This window comes from Labrus bergylta, chromosome 2 (genome assembly GCF_963930695.1).
Source record: "Labrus bergylta chromosome 2, fLabBer1.1, whole genome shotgun sequence".
NCBI classification, from domain to species: domain Eukaryota; kingdom Metazoa; phylum Chordata; class Actinopteri; order Labriformes; family Labridae; genus Labrus; species Labrus bergylta.
In genome coordinates this window covers 32,503,883-32,521,462 of record NC_089196.1, presented here as the reverse complement: position 1 = coordinate 32,521,462, position 17,580 = coordinate 32,503,883, and the positions used below count along the sequence as shown (strand labels likewise).

At 44.6% G+C, this 17,580-nt stretch overlaps 3 protein-coding genes across 4 annotated transcripts in view; 2 read left to right on the top strand and 1 right to left on the bottom strand.

Annotated features, from left to right (window-relative positions):
• LOC136181101 (NLR family CARD domain-containing protein 3-like) overlaps nt 1-17,580 on the top strand; it is a 785,212-nt gene that overhangs the window by 614,814 nt on the left and 152,818 nt on the right. The window lies entirely within an intron of this gene.
• LOC136181122 (NLR family CARD domain-containing protein 3-like) overlaps nt 1-17,580 on the bottom strand; it is a 236,446-nt gene that overhangs the window by 153,888 nt on the left and 64,978 nt on the right. The window lies entirely within an intron of this gene.
• Nucleotides 3,315-8,174, top strand: LOC136181156 (stonustoxin subunit beta-like). Of its 2 annotated transcripts, none has more exons than XM_065961670.1 (2): nt 3,315-3,405; nt 7,511-8,174. In XM_065961670.1, exons 1-2 carry the CDS (start codon nt 3,324-3,326, stop codon nt 8,074-8,076), a joined length of 648 nt encoding a protein of 215 aa, XP_065817742.1. In that variant the 5' UTR covers nt 3,315-3,323; the 3' UTR covers nt 8,077-8,174. The 2 variants fall into 2 exon arrangements, with proteins under 2 accessions (XP_065817742.1, XP_065817741.1); XM_065961669.1 differs by lacking the exon at nt 3,315-3,405 and adding an exon at nt 7,219-7,408 and having other exon boundaries at nt 7,511-8,139.

Sequence of the window (17,580 nt, the reverse complement as noted above, 5' to 3'; positions counted from 1 at the left end):
CAGCTGACCTTCAGACTGACAGATGAACCACATGTTGAGTTCTACCAGTTTATATTAAATATCCTGTGTCTCCTTCTGTTCCAGCTGCTGGAGGAGAACATCATCACCTTTGTGAAGAACGAGCTGAAGAGAGTCCACAGGGTTCTGAGTCCAGATTACCCAGAATGCTTAGAGAGTCAGAGTGAGGATGAAGAGCAGGGGAGAAACTGTAAAGAGGCATTTTTGAAGATCACTCTCCACTTCCTGAGGAGAATGAAGCAGGAGGAGCTGGCTGACTGTCTGCAGAGCAGTAAGAACATTTTAACAGATTTAGTATTTTAGAAAAAAAGACAAAGACGTTTAAAATTCGAAACTCAGATACTCATGTCATCTATATCAGGATCTGTTCATTGATTTCAGTTCTTTCTTTATTCAGGAACAGTCGCTGCAGAGTGCCGTCGTGAACTCAAATCTAACCTGAAGGAGAAGTTCCAGTGTGTGTTTGAGGGGATTGCTAAAGCAGGAAACCCAACCCTTCTGAACCAGATCTACACAGAGCTCTACATCACAGAGGGAGGGACTGGAGAGGTCAATGATGAACACGAGGTCAGACAGATTGAAACAGCATCCAGGAAACCACACAGACCAGAAACAATCATCAGACAAGAAGACATCTTTAAAGCCTCACCTGGAAGAGATGAACCAATCAGAAGAGTGATGACAAAGGGAGTGGCTGGCATCGGGAAAACAGTCTTAACACAGAAGTTCACTCTGGACTGGGCTGAAGACAAAGACAACCAGGACATACAGTTCACATTTCCATTCACTTTCAGAGAGCTGAATGTGCTGAAGAAGAAAAAGTTCAGCCTGGTGGAACTTGTTCATCACTTCTTTCCTGAAACCAAAGAAGCAGGAATCTGCAGGTTTGAAGAGTTCCAGGTTGTGTTCATCTTTGACGGTCTGGATGAGTGTCGACTTCCTCTGGACTTTAAAAACAACGAGACCCTGACTGATGTCACAGAGTCCACCTCAGTGGATGTGCTGCTGACTAACCTCATCAGGGGGAAACTGCTTCCCTCTGCTCACCTCTGGATAACCACACGACCTGCAGCAGCCAATCAGATCCCTCCTGAGTGTGTTCACATGGTGACAGAGGTCAGAGGGTTCACTGACCCACAGAAGGAAGAGTACTTCAGGAAGAGGTTCAGAAATGAGGAGCAAGCCAACAGAATCATCTCCCACATCAAGACATCCAGAAGCCTCCACATCATGTGCCACATCCCAGTCTTCTGCTGGATCACTGCTACAGTTCTGGAGGATGTGCTGAAGACCAGAGAGGGAGGAGAGCTACCCAAGACCCTGACTGAGATGTACATCCACTTCCTGGTGGTTCAGTCCAAACTGAAGAACATCAAGTATGATGGAGCAGCTGAGACAGATCCACACTGGAGTCCAGAGAGCAGGAAGATGATAAAGTCTCTGGGAAAACGGGCTTTTGAGCAGCTGCAGAAAGGAAACCTGATCTTCTATGACTCAGACCTGACAGAGTGTGGCATCGATATCAGAGCAGCCTCAGTGTACTCAGGAGTGTTCACACAGATCTTTAAAGAGGAGAGAGGACTGTACCAGGACAAGGTGTTCTGCTTCATCCATCTGAGTGTTCAGGAGTTTCTGGCTGCTCTTCATGTCCATCTGACCTTCATCAACTCTGGAGTCAATCTGATGTCAGAAAAACAAAAAACATCCTGGAGGTCTAAATTATTCAGAGAAAAACCTGACCCAACACATTGATATCAGAGTGCTGTGGACCAGGCCTTACAGAGTCCTAATGGACACCTGGACTTGTTCCTCCGCTTCCTCCTCGGTCTTTCTCTAGAGACCAATCAGAATCTCATACGAGGTCTGCTGACACACACAGGAAGTGGCTCAAAGACCAATCAGGAAACAGTCAAGTACATCAAGGAGAAGATCAGTGAGGATCTGTCTGCAGAGAAAAGCATCAATCTGTTCCACTGTCTGAATGAACTGAATGATCGTTCTCTAGTGGAGGAGATCCAACAGTCCCTGAGATCAGGACGTCACTCTACAGATAAACTGTCTCCTGCTCAGTGGTCAGCTCTGGTCTTCATCTTAATGTCATCAGAAAAAGATCTGGACGTGTTTGACCTGAAGAAATACTCTGCTTCAGAGGAGGCTCTTCTGAGGCTGCTGCCTGTGATCAAAGCTTCAAACAAAGCTCTGTACGTGCTCACATAACTATCCAGTTCAAATGTAGTTCTCTTCATTCAGAAATAACAACTATAGTTTGTAATTGCTTTCATTTGTGTTCTTCTGAATCCTCTTCAGGCTGAGTGGTTGTAACCTCTCAGAGAGAAGCTGTGAAGCTCTGTCCTCAGTCCTCAGCTCCCAGTCCTCTAGTCTGAGAGAGCTGGACCTGAGCATCAACAACCTGCAGGATTCAGGAGTGAAGCTGCTGTCTACTGGATTAAAGAGTCCACTCTGTAGACTGGACACTCTCAGGTTAGTGTGCTGCTGATCCACATTATTCATCTAAGATCATGTTTTCTTGATAAATCATTTATTAAATGGGCCTTGGTGGTGGTTTAAAGTTTTCCTGTATGTTTCCACATTAAAGCTGTAAAGCTCTGAGCTCGTTCTATAGCTCTCAGTCTTTTAGTCTGAGGAAGCTGGACTGGAATAAAGAAAGTTAAATATGAAGTTCTTTCCCCACCAACAAACAAACCATGGATAATGTTTGGAACATAAAGAACTAAAGAATCTTTATTTCAGATGAAACGGTTCAGAACTGTTTCTACATCACTGCTGATGTCAAAGCAGTCTGTGTGTTTATCTCACGCTCTGTCTTACCTTCACTATTTGTCACCAGAGTAAATATTGATTAGTATCAGATTATGAAGTCTATTCTGTTCAGCTGCATGGTTATGACGGGATGTTACTGGTAAAACAGAGAAGAATGGACCAATGGATGTTAAGCATGTTGGGGGTGTGTGTGTGTGTGTGTGTGTGTGTGTGTGTGTGTGTGTGTGTGTGTGTGTGTGTGTGTGTGTGTGTGTGTGTGTGTGTGTGTGTGTGTGTGTAGTCTGTCAGGCTGTCTGATCACAGTAGAAGGTTGTGCGTCTCTGGCCTCAGCTCTAAGCTCCTCCCCCCTGAGACATCTGGACCTGAGCTACAATCATCCAGGAGAACGAGGAGAGAAGCTGCTGTCTGCTGGACTGGAGGATCCACACTGCAGACTGGAGACACTGAGGTACAGACAGACACACAGAAGCTGTCTCACTGTTTCTGAATGATGAACTCTGCTTCTTGTCTGATGCTGGTTTTAAATGAAGATGTATGAAATAGATTGTGATCTGGTTTCTTCCTCCAGGTTGGACCATAGTGGACTGAAGCCTGGTCTGAGGAAGTGTGAGTGTGTTTTCATTTCTCTTCATCAGAACACAGCAGCACATGTTGGAGTGTAGAAGAGTAAATGCTCTTGAACAATCAGACAGAGACTATGGCTTGTGAATAGAGGATTTGTTTATTTCTCTCGGAGAAGTTAATAACAATAACTTAGATTTATATAGCGCCTTTCATGAAGAGAAAGGATGCTTTACAAAGTGTGTGTGTGTGTGTGTGTGTGTGTGTGTGTGTGTGTGTGTGTGTGTGTGTGTGTGTGTGTGGGCGTAATGGGAGACAACAAGAGAGGAATAGAAAAACACAAACAGAGAAGAGAAAGGATAGAAACACTAGACAAACAAATGAAGGAGAAAGGGAGTGGGTGATCAGCTGAGGGGAGTGTTAGATGAGGCTGAATGCTTTGGTGAACAGATGGTGTTTGAGGAGGTTTTTAAAAATGACCAGGGGTCTCATTTATAAAAGAGTGCGTAAAATTCATACTAAAAATGTACATGTGCCAAAAACCCAGAAATGGCGTGCGCACAAAATGATTCAGAGTTATAAAACCGTTCGTACGCACACCTGCACGCAATGTTCCCTTTATAAATCACGATCCACCTTGAAATGTGCGCACGTAGATTAGTCCCATGTTCCGCCCTCTACACGCCCACATTCAACCATAAACGGTCAATGCAAAGCAGCTCGTGAATGAAAATACATACAAACGAGGGGGCAGATCAAAGGTTTCCAGCGTTGGATCACGAAAACTGAAGTTTAGACGAAGAAACGAAACTTTCTGACCCAGAAACAAAGGAACTTGTGAATGAAGTGAAGGATAAAATGGACATATCGGTAGTTTGCTGCAGCAGGAGGATCACGAACTGAAGAAAATTCAGAGAATGACACCACGTCGCTGCTGCATTCACGCTGTCCTATGTGCCAAAACATCCACCGTTCATCATTACGCACGAGTATATCTGCAATGTTTACATGTTTACAGGACCCACACTGATTTCTTCATATAGTGGCAGAGAGGACACGTCAGTCAGCATTCTCCCTCACTCTATCATATTATTAATCAAAGGTTTGATCAACCAACAAAAACTTTCAATTATTGGCCACATATTTTCGTGGGCATCTCCGTCTGCACTGTGACTAATTATGATCAAATATATGGCTTAATGATCGTGTCAGAGATGCCCCGACTTAATGTCCACACTTCAATTATTTACAGAATAAATACATGCAGCTGATGAAGATGTGCTGAGTATGGAGGAGGTGAAATGTGTGAAGCCATCGCCATGTCTCTGTGCACTCTTTATTAAAACTAAAAATCACACTTGATGATAAATGCAAGATATTGAAATATATGAATGAAAACTGGAGGCTCTATGGTCTTTGTGTTAGTCTAATGTTTAACTCTACATCAGTGATTACATTAGTGTATAAGTCCGGTCCTCTGAGGTCCGTCCGGGATAATGAAGGCGAGACGGCGCTGATGCAATATGTATGTGGCAGACTTTTATTTTTTATTTTTATTTTATGTTTATATATTGTCATAATGAAAGTTACTTATTGGAAACGGCTCACTACATGCGCGATTATAGCCTAAATAAAACCATCGGTTTGAATGATTGTGATGGCGTGGATCTGTCAGTAAAGTTTTATATTTAGTGAAATAGGTTTGCTTTGTTGTTAAGGGAGCGAGCATTCTGCAGCATAAATGAGGCGGTGGTGTATTCTGAAGCAGAGGGGGAGAGAGGAGTGGCTCTGTCAACACATACAACAACAGGTATCAGGTTTCTGCTGAGCACGTGTGATTTGTTGTGATGATGGCGCCGGTCAGACACTACAGTGGGGATAGCATGGTCAGTGTAAACAGACTTGCATCGGGCAGCCCTATGCAAGTAGTGAGGACGGCGCAGGAGTCCAAAAGCTTTAATGGAAGCAAGGTTGTCCGGAGAGAAGTGGCAGGCGAGATTCCGGAGTTGTAGAGCGGAGTATGTTAGTAGTACCATGTCCGCAGCAGGGAGAGCAGCTGCTAGCCGCAGGCTGCAAGCTACCGGGCGCCAGCCGGGGTCAGGAAAACCGCAGGAATGAGAGCCAAACCAGGATAAGGAAAGGACCAATTTTGTGGCAGACGGGGGACCCGTCTGGACACAATCTGAGCAGGAGAGCAGCAGCCGGCAGTCTGGTTGTCAGGCAGGCCTCTTCACCAGCAGCCGAGCCAGAGTAGGGGGGAAGCGGCAGCCAGCGGTAGCCAACAGGTGGCGCAGGGCGACGGGTCCAAGCCAGGTAGGGAGCCGACGTGCCCGACGAAGAAGGACGGTCCACCAATAAGGCAGGCGAGGGTCCAGTGATCACAGACTGGTGAGGATATCCTGATAGCTGTGCGAGAAGCTAACAGCTGATCGGTGGCTAGCGCTAACAGCTGATCGTCATAGATGGTGAGTAGCTGTCAGTTTACACAAACTGAAAGCAGCAGCAAAGTCGATCTGTTTGCAGACTGTTAGTAGAGGATAAGTAGGAGGGAGAAGCATAGATAGCACAAAAGAAACACCATTTTTGTCACGGATCGTGAAGCGGCGACATACACGCCAGCGTCCTCGCTCAACCGGAACTTTTATAACATCCCAATCATCCTTTTATGGGCAATCAACACACTGAGCAATTACAACATGTGTGCTATATGAAGACCATTTCCTAGAAGTTTCCTGGACAGACAACTGGTCTCTTAACAGGAAAGAGTGTGTGTGTGTGTGTGTGTGTGTGTGTGTGTGTGTGTGTGTGTGTGTGTGTGTGTGTGTGTGTGTGTGTGTGTGTGTGTGTGTGTGTGTGTGTGTGTGTCTTGTGTATCAGAACATGATCTTATGACTTGGCTAAATTCAGAGGTTAGATAACTATTGGTTTGTGCCTGCTGCTGTCCAGATTGTGTTTCAGTTATGATTAAACCTTTCAAACTACAACAGGATGAGGGCTGGAAGTAACACAAAGTGATGATAAAAGTGAGGGTGATGGAAACTCATGAGAGTTTAAATATGAAATAAAAAATGTAAACTGAAATAAAAGTGATAATCCAGTGAATAGAAAATCACCATTCATCACATCCAACAGAAATGTATATTTTAAAACATGCAGTTTTTGTGACATTTCTCATTTTGATGTCGGCTGCTGGCCGGCTGCTCGTAGTCGAGCTCGTGGAGCTCATCAACTTTTAAAACAGTAGAAATCCTTTTTGATTTGACGTTCATTTTCATAAACATGTAAATATGCAGAGTCTCCAACATCAAGTTCTCTCCTCAAAAACATCCAGACATGAATTCAGTGATGAAATAGAAACAGAATATCTTTAGAGACATAAGCTAGCTCTCCACAAACAGTAAGAAAGCAAAAGGCATACGCTCGACCCAGTTTGTGAGGGATTGCGCAATCTGGGATGAGGCACAACTCGTCGCTGCCTCACCTCGCATCGGAGCCGGCCGGAAATATGCAAATTCAGAGATTTTGATCATAAAAATTATTGAACATTTTTGGAATCGTACAAAAATAACATTTATAACACAGATCAGTAGAAAAATATTAATATTTATTTGATTTAATGATTATTTGTTTTTTTACTTTTGATGATGACGAGCCTCACCTGCCTCCCCTGACAGCACGTCTCTGCTGCAGGTTATTCTCCCACACAGACGCGTCTCCCCCTCCCCTTTTGCTCTTAGTTTGAGCGGGATCATCGCTGAAAATGAAAACAAAACTTAAGAGTAAGTCTGTAAAAAGAATTCCATCTCGGTTATATGCAACTGTCCAGACCAACAGGACTCGAGGAACTACTAATCTGCACAGTTTGCACAGTTTATGTTTGAACTTTTTTACAAGTTACTAACTAAAAGCTGTGTCCCATACCAGCAGCCGCAGCCTTCCTCCACCCTGAGGTGTGCTTCAGCTTCGCGGTCCGTGTGGGAACACAGATTAAATCACTTTTGTTCCGCACGTACTCAGATCAGTCCTGTACCGAAACGGTCCGGTCCGAGTACGTGTACCTTTACACCCCTATCAGTAAGTGTCAGTAAAGTTGTTGATGAATGAACAGATGATAACCTGCAGCTGTGTTGTGTCTCGTTCTCTCCATCAGACGCCTGTGAGCTGGAACTGGACACAAACACAGTGAACAGAAACCTCAAACTGTCTGACAACAACAGGAAGGTGACATGGGGGGAGGAGCTTCAGTCATATCCTGATCATCCAGAGAGATTTGATTACTGGTGGCCTCAGCTGCTGTGTAGGACTGGTCTGACTGGTCGCTGTTACTGGGAGGTCGAGTGGAGAGGAAATGTTTATGTATCAGTGAGTTACAGAGGAATCAGAAGGAGAGGAGGCAGTGATGAATGTGTGTTTGGATTTAATGATCAGTCCTGGAGTCTGAACTGCTCTGATGAAGGTTACTCTGTCTGGCACAATAACATAAGAACAAAGATCCCCTCCTCCTCCTCCTCCTCCTCCTCCTCCTCCTCCTCTGTCTCTAACAGAGTAGCAGTGTATGTGGACTGTCCTGCTGGCTCTCTGTCCTTCTACAGAGTCTTCTCTGACACACTGATCCACCTCCACACCTTCAACACCACATTCACTGAACCTCTCTATCCTGGGTTTATGTTCTGGTCTCCTGGTTCTTCAGTGTCTCTGTGTGGTCTGTCAGTCTGAGAAACACTGCTGACTGAAGATCAGCTGACTCTGTTCACTCTGTCCATCTCGTCTGTTTCATGGTTGGTGGGTGTGATAATGGGGGGTGGGGGTGGTAATGGGGGTTAAATGTTCTACATTACAGAAAAACAATGGACCCCCTTCTTTAATGTCTGTATTGTTCTGATCTCACCAATAAAAAACAAGTGACAATTAAACAATTAAAGTCCTCCTCCTGCTGTCTTGATATTGGCAGCAGGAGGAGGAGTCATGGCTCCAGATCTGTTACAAATGGTAAACTTGTCTCTCAGGTGTCTTCCCACAGGCCCTGAAAACAGCAGTCATCAAGCCACTACTAGAAAAGAACAATCTAGACAATAATGAATAATTACAGGCCTATATCAAATCTTCCTCTGTTAGGTCAAATGACAGACAAAGCTATGTTTCAGAAGTTAAATAACTTCTTGATATTGAACAACTGTTTGGATGTCTTCCAGTCAGGTTTTGGACCAAACCGCAGCACTGAGACAGCTCTGGTTAAAGTGTTTCATGACATCTGTTTAAACACAGACAGAACCTCAGTCTAAGTTCTTCTTGGGTAACACTTTATATGAAGGTCCTTGAAATAAGCTGTTATTACCGTCAAATCTGCTGTATAAGACACACTTTAAACCCTCAGGCATCAGTTTAATTTACTACCCTCTTAAGTCATTAAGGACAAAAATGTCCACTTCCAAAAATCTGCTATAAAAATAGAACAGATTACTTTTTTTTTGTTCCTTTTTTCTGCATAAATCTCTTAAACAACTTCCGCCCTGCTCAAAACTACCAAACATTCAATCATTTTGAGGATTTTAACCCTTTAGATGCCAATTTCATTACTTGATCACTGTTGTTATTTATAAAAAATAATAATAATAAAGAAGTTATTTTCTATATAACAAATATTTGTTGGCTGGGGATTTTTTAAAAATCAGTCTTGGATATGTCAAAGATTATACAAAATATTGACTTTGATGCATTATTAGTTTTTGTGTAGCATCAGATTTAAAATGTACTACCCTCTTTAGTCAAGGACAAAAATGTTCACTTCCAAATACTGCTATAAAAATAGTACAGATTAATTGCTTTTCTGCTTTTTTGGGTTAAATCTTTTGATCAACTTCAGTCCTGATCAAAACGATCAAATATTTCTTTATTGGTATTATTCAAAAGTCTAGGTGTCATGATATGGTCTTTTTTAATTTTGTTTTTCAGTGTTTCTTTATGTTCTACTTTGTTTTGTTCATTCTTGAACAATTCTAGTTGTCCTCAGTATTTCTTTTCTTGTGTTCATTCCTTCCTCTGTGTGTTTCCCTCCAGTGTGATTGCCCTGATTGTCTTCACCTGTGTCATTAGTCTCACCTGTGTTTGATTACCCCTGTGTCTATTTAGTCTCTGTTTCTTCCCTTCTGTGTCAGTTCATTTTTTGAATATATGTAGAAATGTGTCTTTTTGGCTGATGTGGATGAAACACAACAACTCCCAGAATGCACAGCAACGCAGGCCACTCCCACTAAGGTCCTCTATTCACAGACATTTACTACAACACATACGGCCGTTTCCTCAACTGATTCAGAGATTTCTTGCAGAAGGAATTGGCATCTTGGAAATTCCTGTCAGAAAACAGACTCTATGTCTGTGTCCATAGACAAACAGTGAGAGCACCGACACTACCAGTCCACCCCAGCTCGAGCCGGCCCCGGCTCCTCGTCCACACCGCTACCGACAGTCAGGCCTTCAAAATCCACTTCATCCATATCAGTTTTTTTCGGCATTATCAGCTTTCTCCATAGAGCCTGTTAGCGGGATGCACGACCATTCAAAAATACTACCAGGTTTCTAATGATACAAAGCTTAATGCAAATGGCTGAAGTATCCCTTTAAACACGCTGTCCACTAATGGTGCATTCAGGTGGTGACACATCGGAAAAACAAGATTCCTAGTTGTAAAATGCACATGAACACCTACTCAAGTTGGAAAAACAACTCGTCACTCAGAAAAGAATGAGGTGCTGACTTCCCGACTTGACGTCATCACATAGGGGGAAAAATATGTTTAGTTAATGTTAACATACTTTTTAATTAAAAAAAAAATTAAAAAAAAGGGGTTGTGTCGGGCTGTGGCCGAGGGAAACCTCGGACTGTTTCGTCAGGCGCTTTTGGGTGCGATCACTGCTCTTGGTCGTTCTCCACTAAGGCAGGACTTTCTAACCATAGAAGGTCCAGCAAACGGTGGCATATAACTGGGATTCCCAGACGGCGACGAACAGTAAATGGGTTTCCAAGCTGACGTGGAGCGACACCAAGGACAAATATCTATCCCATTTGGCAACGGTGAAAAGGGAGACAGCAGCGGCCCTGGATGAGGCTGTCTCTCACCTAGTAGGCCGGACTCGTCCCCAGATTAGAGCCAGGTGGAGGACGCTTAGTAAGTCTTCGGTGTTAGTCATCCTGGTCCCCTCCAACACCTTAGACGCCGAGCTTCTAGACCTCGAAGCTCCTACACCTGCAGTCCCAGCGGTTTCCGCTTTAGCTCCGGTCCTAGTGCAGGCGGGTCAGTCTGCTACCACCAGGCGGGGCTTCTTTTCAACCGACATCCGTACCATCAATAGTTATGTGTGGGCCATCCAAAGGTTGCTCCAGCGGCGGAGCTTCAGGACCCCTTACATGGCTGTTCAACGTTAAACGCTGAGAGCTAAGCGGAGAGCGGGGAAGGGCGGGAGGAAAGGCAGGGCTTGTCCTCTCTATAAGATCACCCAGGAACGGCTGCTTGCGGACAGGTCCGCATATTCGGTCCGGTGGATATTAGACGGTGTGGAGGAGGTCGCTTGCAGCATCGATAAGGGAGTCATTGTGAGCGCTTACAAGAAGGTGTGGGGCAGGGGTAGAGGGCTTGGGTCAGTTTGAGGCCCTCCCTGCAGCCGACAATGCACCACTTCAGTGCTCCTTCTCACCTGCGGAGGTGTTGAGGGCGCTGAAGAAAATGGACAATGGCTCTGCCCCCGGGCCCGATCGCATCCGGAAGGTGGATCTGTTGAAGTGGGACCCAAAGGGGGTCAAACTGGCTGATCTGTTCAATGCGATTGTCCTTAGCGGCCGTCTTCCTGCCTGTCTTAGGGGTAGTCGCAGTCCCTTTCCCTAAGTCCTCGGATGGCTCTTTACAGAGGGACATAAAGAAATGGCTGCCAATTACCACCAGCTCCATGATCTTGAGGACTCTGTCCAGCGTTCTGACTAGTCGGTTGACTGAAGTGTGCACCCTGCACCCCCGCCAAAGGGGCTTCATACCAGCCCCTGGTTGCTCCAAGAACGTTGTGGTAGTGGATGGCCTCATCAACCTGTGCAAGAAGAATGGCAGTTCACTGGCATGTGTCTTCATTGACCTCTCAAAGGCCTTTGACTCGGCGTGTCATGCACACCTTGCAGAGGTGCTGGACAACAGGGGGGTTGATGAGACGCTCAGGAACTACATTACCGACTCCTATAAATGGTGTTTTACTAGGATCAAGTCGGAGAGCGGCCTTACCGGGAAGATTAGATTGCACGGAGGAGTGAAGCAGGGGGACTCCATGTCTCCCTTGCTTTTCAACTTGGCAATCGACCCTCTTTTCCGCCTGCTCGAGGAGAGGGGGGCAGGGGTAACTGTTAAGGACTTGACAGTGTCATCCTTGGCCTTTGTTGACGACTTAGTCCTTCTGAGCGATTCGTGGGGCGGCATGTCCAGGAATCTGGTAATTCTGAATAAGTTTTGCCAACTGTCTGGGCTACGAGTCAACCCGGCAAAGAGCCATGGATTTCTCATTGAAAAGAGAGGCAAGACGAAGATCTCTGTCAACAACTGCCCACCCTGGTGCATTGCTGACACCCCTATCCACATGGTCGGGGTGGGTGAAACTGTGACTTATCTGGGGATCCAGATAAACCCACTTATTGCTAGGCTGGATTTGCGGAGCAAGATGCTGTTGATCCTGCAGAAGATCTCCGAGGCCAAACTGAAGCTGACGCAGCGGGACGATCTCCTCAAAATATATGTCCTCCCCGGGTGACATATATCGCTGACCTGGGTGATGTGAGTCAGGCCCAATTGGACGTCTGTGACAGGGACATTCGTTCGAGGGTGAAGGCCTGGCTCCATCTGCAGCAATTGACCGTGGGCGGTTTGCTGTACTCGAGGGCTCGTGACGGCGGGCTGGGACTGGTTCGGCTCGGAGCGTTCATTCCAGCCCTTAGACTCCACCGCTTGTCGCTGATGCTGACCTTCGGGGATGAGTACACGAGGGTGGTCTCTGCTGCCACCCTCTCGCCCAAGCTGTTGGAATTGGTGAAGCTGACTCAGGGAGTGATTTGTTCACCGTGAATCCTCCCCCAGTGTCTTTCTCGGCGTGGCGGCACACTGAGTTTGACAGATGGAGCAAGCTAAGATCTCAGGGAATCGGCGTCTCTTCTGAGATGACCGCATCAGCAATGCATGGTTGTGCAGTCAGGCCGAACGCCTCCGGTTTGAGTAAATCTCACCGAGAGACCATGCGGCACATAGTCAGCTCCTGCCCTGGGCTACAGAAGAATAGGATCAGGAACCATAAGAAGATCTGCGAACTCCTCGCAAACGAGGCGACCCGCCGAGGTTGGTCGGTAGATAGGGAGAAGAGAATGACCACCCCAGCCGGAACAGTCGGAGTCCCTGACCGCCTCATGAGGAAAGGGCCCCTAGCTATCATTGCCGATGTAGCAATCAGCTTCGAGAGCTCGGACAAGACCCTCAGTGATCTTGCCAACTGCAAGTTTCACAAATACAGGCCTTTTGCCAAGGTAGTTAGGGGTCACTACCCAATCCTGAAACGGGTTCATGTGCAGGGTTTCCCCATCAGGGCGCAGGGGAAATGGCACGGACCCAACGGCTCATTACTAGGCGTCCTGGGCCTTAGTAAGTCACAGAAGACCAGCTTTGCCAAGCTCTTAAGTAAAAGAGTCCTGCTCTTTACCAGATTTGATCAGAACTTTCTTTAAAATCATTCGTTCCAAATGAATGATTACACCTCAGAGGTCTAGAAGCACCGGATCGAGAGAGGCTCGTGCGCACTGTTTGTCCTCCTCAGACTCCTCCTGCATCATAAGTTCCACCTCCTCCTTTTACTCCATGTCTCCTCTGCACCTGAAAAACCTCCAATCAAACCTCCACATTATCTCTCCATCCTAAACTCACTTATTAAGTCAAGTCTGACTCTGGAACAACAGAAGTTGCAGTCCTCTTTGTCTGCTTCTTCACATGTCTGTATTTCTCTTCTGTTAAAAAACCTGCACAAAGTCCGACCATCTCTTCCTCAACATATGACCGTTTCAAATAGCTACCGTTTCAGCTAGCCTAGCTGGCTTTGGTTTAAAGTCCTCAGCCTCCTTGTGAGATTTGTTTAAGAAACTCAAACTGTGGGTCCTTCCTGCTCAGAGAACTCCTCAGTGCTCCTCATTCCATCACCATGCTATCAACTCACTCCTGATGGTTTCCTATTCAGCACAACATCAGTGAGCTCTGACACAAAGGTGGATGAAAAAACTCATCCTCGTCTTTCTCTGACTACAACCTCTCTGAGATGACGTTAGCTCCTCCTGAAATCTCCTTCTTACATCCAACCTGCAGTCCTTCTGCTCTGCTGAAACATGTCTGCTGATTGTCCTCCTCCTCTGCTGAGAGCTGCTTTTTAAAAGTCTGCCGGCCTCCTGCTCCTCAGTCATCTAAATGTTTGTCGCCTCCTAAAATCTGTTTCCACCACTGAACAGCTGAGCTCTTTCTCATCTGCTGACAGAAATCCTCTCAGGTTATGTTTCAAGCAAGAAAAGAAAAAGTTTGAACAAGCAAACGCACCAAAACCAAGTCTCTGCTTCACCTGCGCCTCGTCTGCTCCAAAGCCTATAAAAAACGGGCCATGAAAAAATCCTGTGGCAATCCACACACTTAAAATTTGATTACAATTTAGGAAACATTTTGGCTTACAAAGCCCTTCAATAATGGCCCCTATAGTGTCTAATCACCTTTTTACGCCTGCTTTAATGGACATGGCTTTCCGTGCCTGGCATGGGAATGGAATACAGTATATTAAAGACCTCTTTTTGGATGGAGTATTTGCATCCTTTGACCAGCTAGTGATAAAATATAAATTATCACGAATAAACTTCTTTCAATATTTGCAGCTAAGGGACTTTGTTAGAAAACAATACAGCTTCTTTCCAAACATACCTCCAACTTCTCCAGTTGACGAGTTGCTATCTCTTAATGCAGATAAGAAAAGGTTAATCTCCCAGATTTATGAAACTATTTGTGAAATTATTCCTCAACCATTAGATAAACTTAACAATGGGAAAAGGACTTGGGCTACTCGCTTCTAATCGAGTGCTGGAATGCAATTCTTAAACAAGTTTACTTTTCGTCTCCTTGCAGCAGACACGGGCTCATACAATTTTAAATTGTGCACTGTCTCCACTTTACAAAAGCCAAGTTAGCTAAAATCTACCCAAATCTGGACCCCACTTGTGATAAATGTAAATCAGCACCGGCCACCTTAATTCATATGTTTTGGCTATGCCCTTCTTTGCATGTTTTTTGGGAGACCATTTTTAAATCTTTAAGTGAGGCCTACAATGTATCAGTTGAGCCACATCCTCTTACTGCCATTTTTAGTGTAAAACCAGAAAACACTATTTGGTCAGGAAATCTTAGTAATGTTATCGCCTTCACCTGCTTGCTAGCACGTCGTCTGATACGGTTTCATTGGAAAGATCCTAAGCCTCATTCCCATGCCAGGTGAATGAAGGAAGTTCAATGTTCAATCTAAAACTAGAAAAGATTAAATGCACCATGAGGGGGAAAAAGGCTGAGTTCAGTAAAATGTGGTTTCCATTTATAGCCTATTTCACCACTGTTACTGGGATAACAAATTGAAATGACCCATATCACTTTTGATGATTATGGGGTTTAATAGGAGCAGCTGCAAATGCCTGGAATATTTGTGTTAATTAACTGTATGTGGATAAATGTATGTATATGTGTAGACAGTACATTATGCTATCATTGTTGTTAAAAGCATTGCGGTGGGGTGGGACTGAGGGTGGTGGATCGGGGAGGTAAGGGGGTTTGGGTAGGGATGGGTGGCTTTATATTTTGTATTCTGTACATCATGCAGTGATTTGTACTGTTCACGTTAAAAACTCAATAAAAAAAATAACTAACCCTAACCCTCTTGCTCCTCACATCCCTGAAAGCTTCCTGATCCCAGTACTGCCTGAACAGTTTCATCTCCTCCACCTGTAAGTCGATTTAGACCTAAAATGATCTCACAAAACTTAAACTAGTTGTTGAAGCTGCTTGCCTGTTGTTGTCTCCCTCCTCACTGTCTGAATGTTGAAATCTTCTCTGAGAAAAAGTAACAAGTTGCTCTCACAGCCTCAGAGATCACATCCAAAGCTAAAAAAAATAAATAATAATCAATCTGCTGTGTTTAAAGCCAGCTGATAATTCCTGTAAGTGTGTGAAGCTGCAGTCCTTCCTGGTGCACACACTAAGAACTTTGCTCCAGTTGAAAAGTCCTGAAAAGTCTTAATCAAATTGCAGATGTTACCATGGTGATGATCAAGGTCATCGCCAGAGACAAGCAGACGTCCTGCAGGAGGAGACAAGGAGAATCAGAGAGAGCTGAAGCTGCAGTCACCTCTTCTAACACTTCCTCCTGCAGCTGAGAGAGAATCCATCCTCAGGGAGACAGCTCTTGTTTGCACCATGCAAAAAAAAAAATCAATAAATAAAAAACAACAGTTTGATTGCACAGTTGAGTATTTTTGTTGCTCTAAAGCAAGCACTAAAGACCACCTCCGATCAGTCTCAGGTTTGGTAGAGCCGCCTGGTCATCACCACAGAGCTGTTGTACCTGCAGTAAAACAGATAAAAAAGATGTGATGAATTATTTTCATTTTATTCACCACTTCAGACCCAATCATCGGCTTCCCTCAAAAATATCTGGCTTCATAGCTTGTCTAAGGGCGCACCAAACTGTGAGGGCGCTCACACTACTCACTGAGGTTGGGGAGGGAATCATCTCAGTGCAGAGTCAGGTGTGTGTGGCTGATTGGCTTTGATTAAGACCAGGTGTGGGGAGCTTATATATATATGCTTGACCTCCAGCGCTATGTGCTGATTCATTATCTCACCTTCAGAGGTAGTGAGAGCTTCTTCCAGTTTCAGTCTGTAGGAGCACAACCAAAACCTCTCAGTGTAATATGCTCACCATTGTCAGTCTCTCTGAATGTGACTTTGTTCTGTGGTTTGTTTCTATGCCATGTTTGTTGACTGTGAGGGTCGCCTTAGAAACCTCCCAGTGCATGGTGGGTAGTGGGTAGGATTACTGGAGTAGGCTTTGAGAATAATGAATTACTTGTAACGCATGATGAAGGAGAGATATTGTAGAACTAAGGTAAAAAAAACAAAAGAATGCATAAACATGACAGCAAAAAATGTTTTATTTCAAAATAAACCTTTTTTTTAATTTAAAGTCATTCACATCTCTGTAACAGTCGGCTGTTTGAAAAGACAATGACTCAGAGTTAACTCCAAAGTGTTTCACAGCTGATGCATCAAAAGTTCATTCAACCAGAGGAAAAGTTCTGAGACCACAATCCCCATGTGGAAGATTTAGAAACTACTTAACAGTGCTTCCCGTTGGTCATGGGAATAATGACAAATTGTCTGCAGTTAGAGTTTGGTGCATTCAGGGATGCTCAGACAAATCAGTTTGCAGGTGAGACACGATATGAAAGTAAAAATTAACTGAACTTTTCCTTTTGATAAGTTGAGATGGATTTACATATTTTTAACCATACTAAGTTTGAAGGAGCAATATGAAGTACTAAATTGCGAGTTCACTCCAAAAGTTTGCACGTTTGGTTGGTGGGCGTTTTGCGTGAATGACAACAGGTCCAAACCTTGTGGAGGCGGTACTATTTAAGTTAGTTTATTGCGTGTTCTACTGGTTTACATCATGGAGAGTTTGGACAGAAAGCAGGATGACTGCAAGCGTAAAATAGATATTAGTGGGAGAGGCAAATAAACGCACAATACTTTTGACTTATAGGAGATAAATCTGAATATTACAAAGAAAATCTTGGTTATAAGAAAACATCGGCATTAAACAGGGCCTCTCTTTTCTTCCCTTAATCTTAAGAATGAAGTGTCATACATGGCGCAGGAGGTGCGAGCTGTGTCCTCTGTGGACCGGGCGCTCTACACTCGCCGCTGTTGCGCACTAGACAGCTGGCCAGCGTGTGTCTGATCGGACATAAATGCCCTGGAAAAGGGTATCGAAGACGGGGGTACAAACAGTGGTGAGGTGCCCCAATCCAAGCGTAAATCCAAAAATAAAAAATAATAAGGTGTTTGTGTTCACAACACAAATATTACAGCCTGGGAAGATAGCGACAGTATGTCAAATTCATAAAACA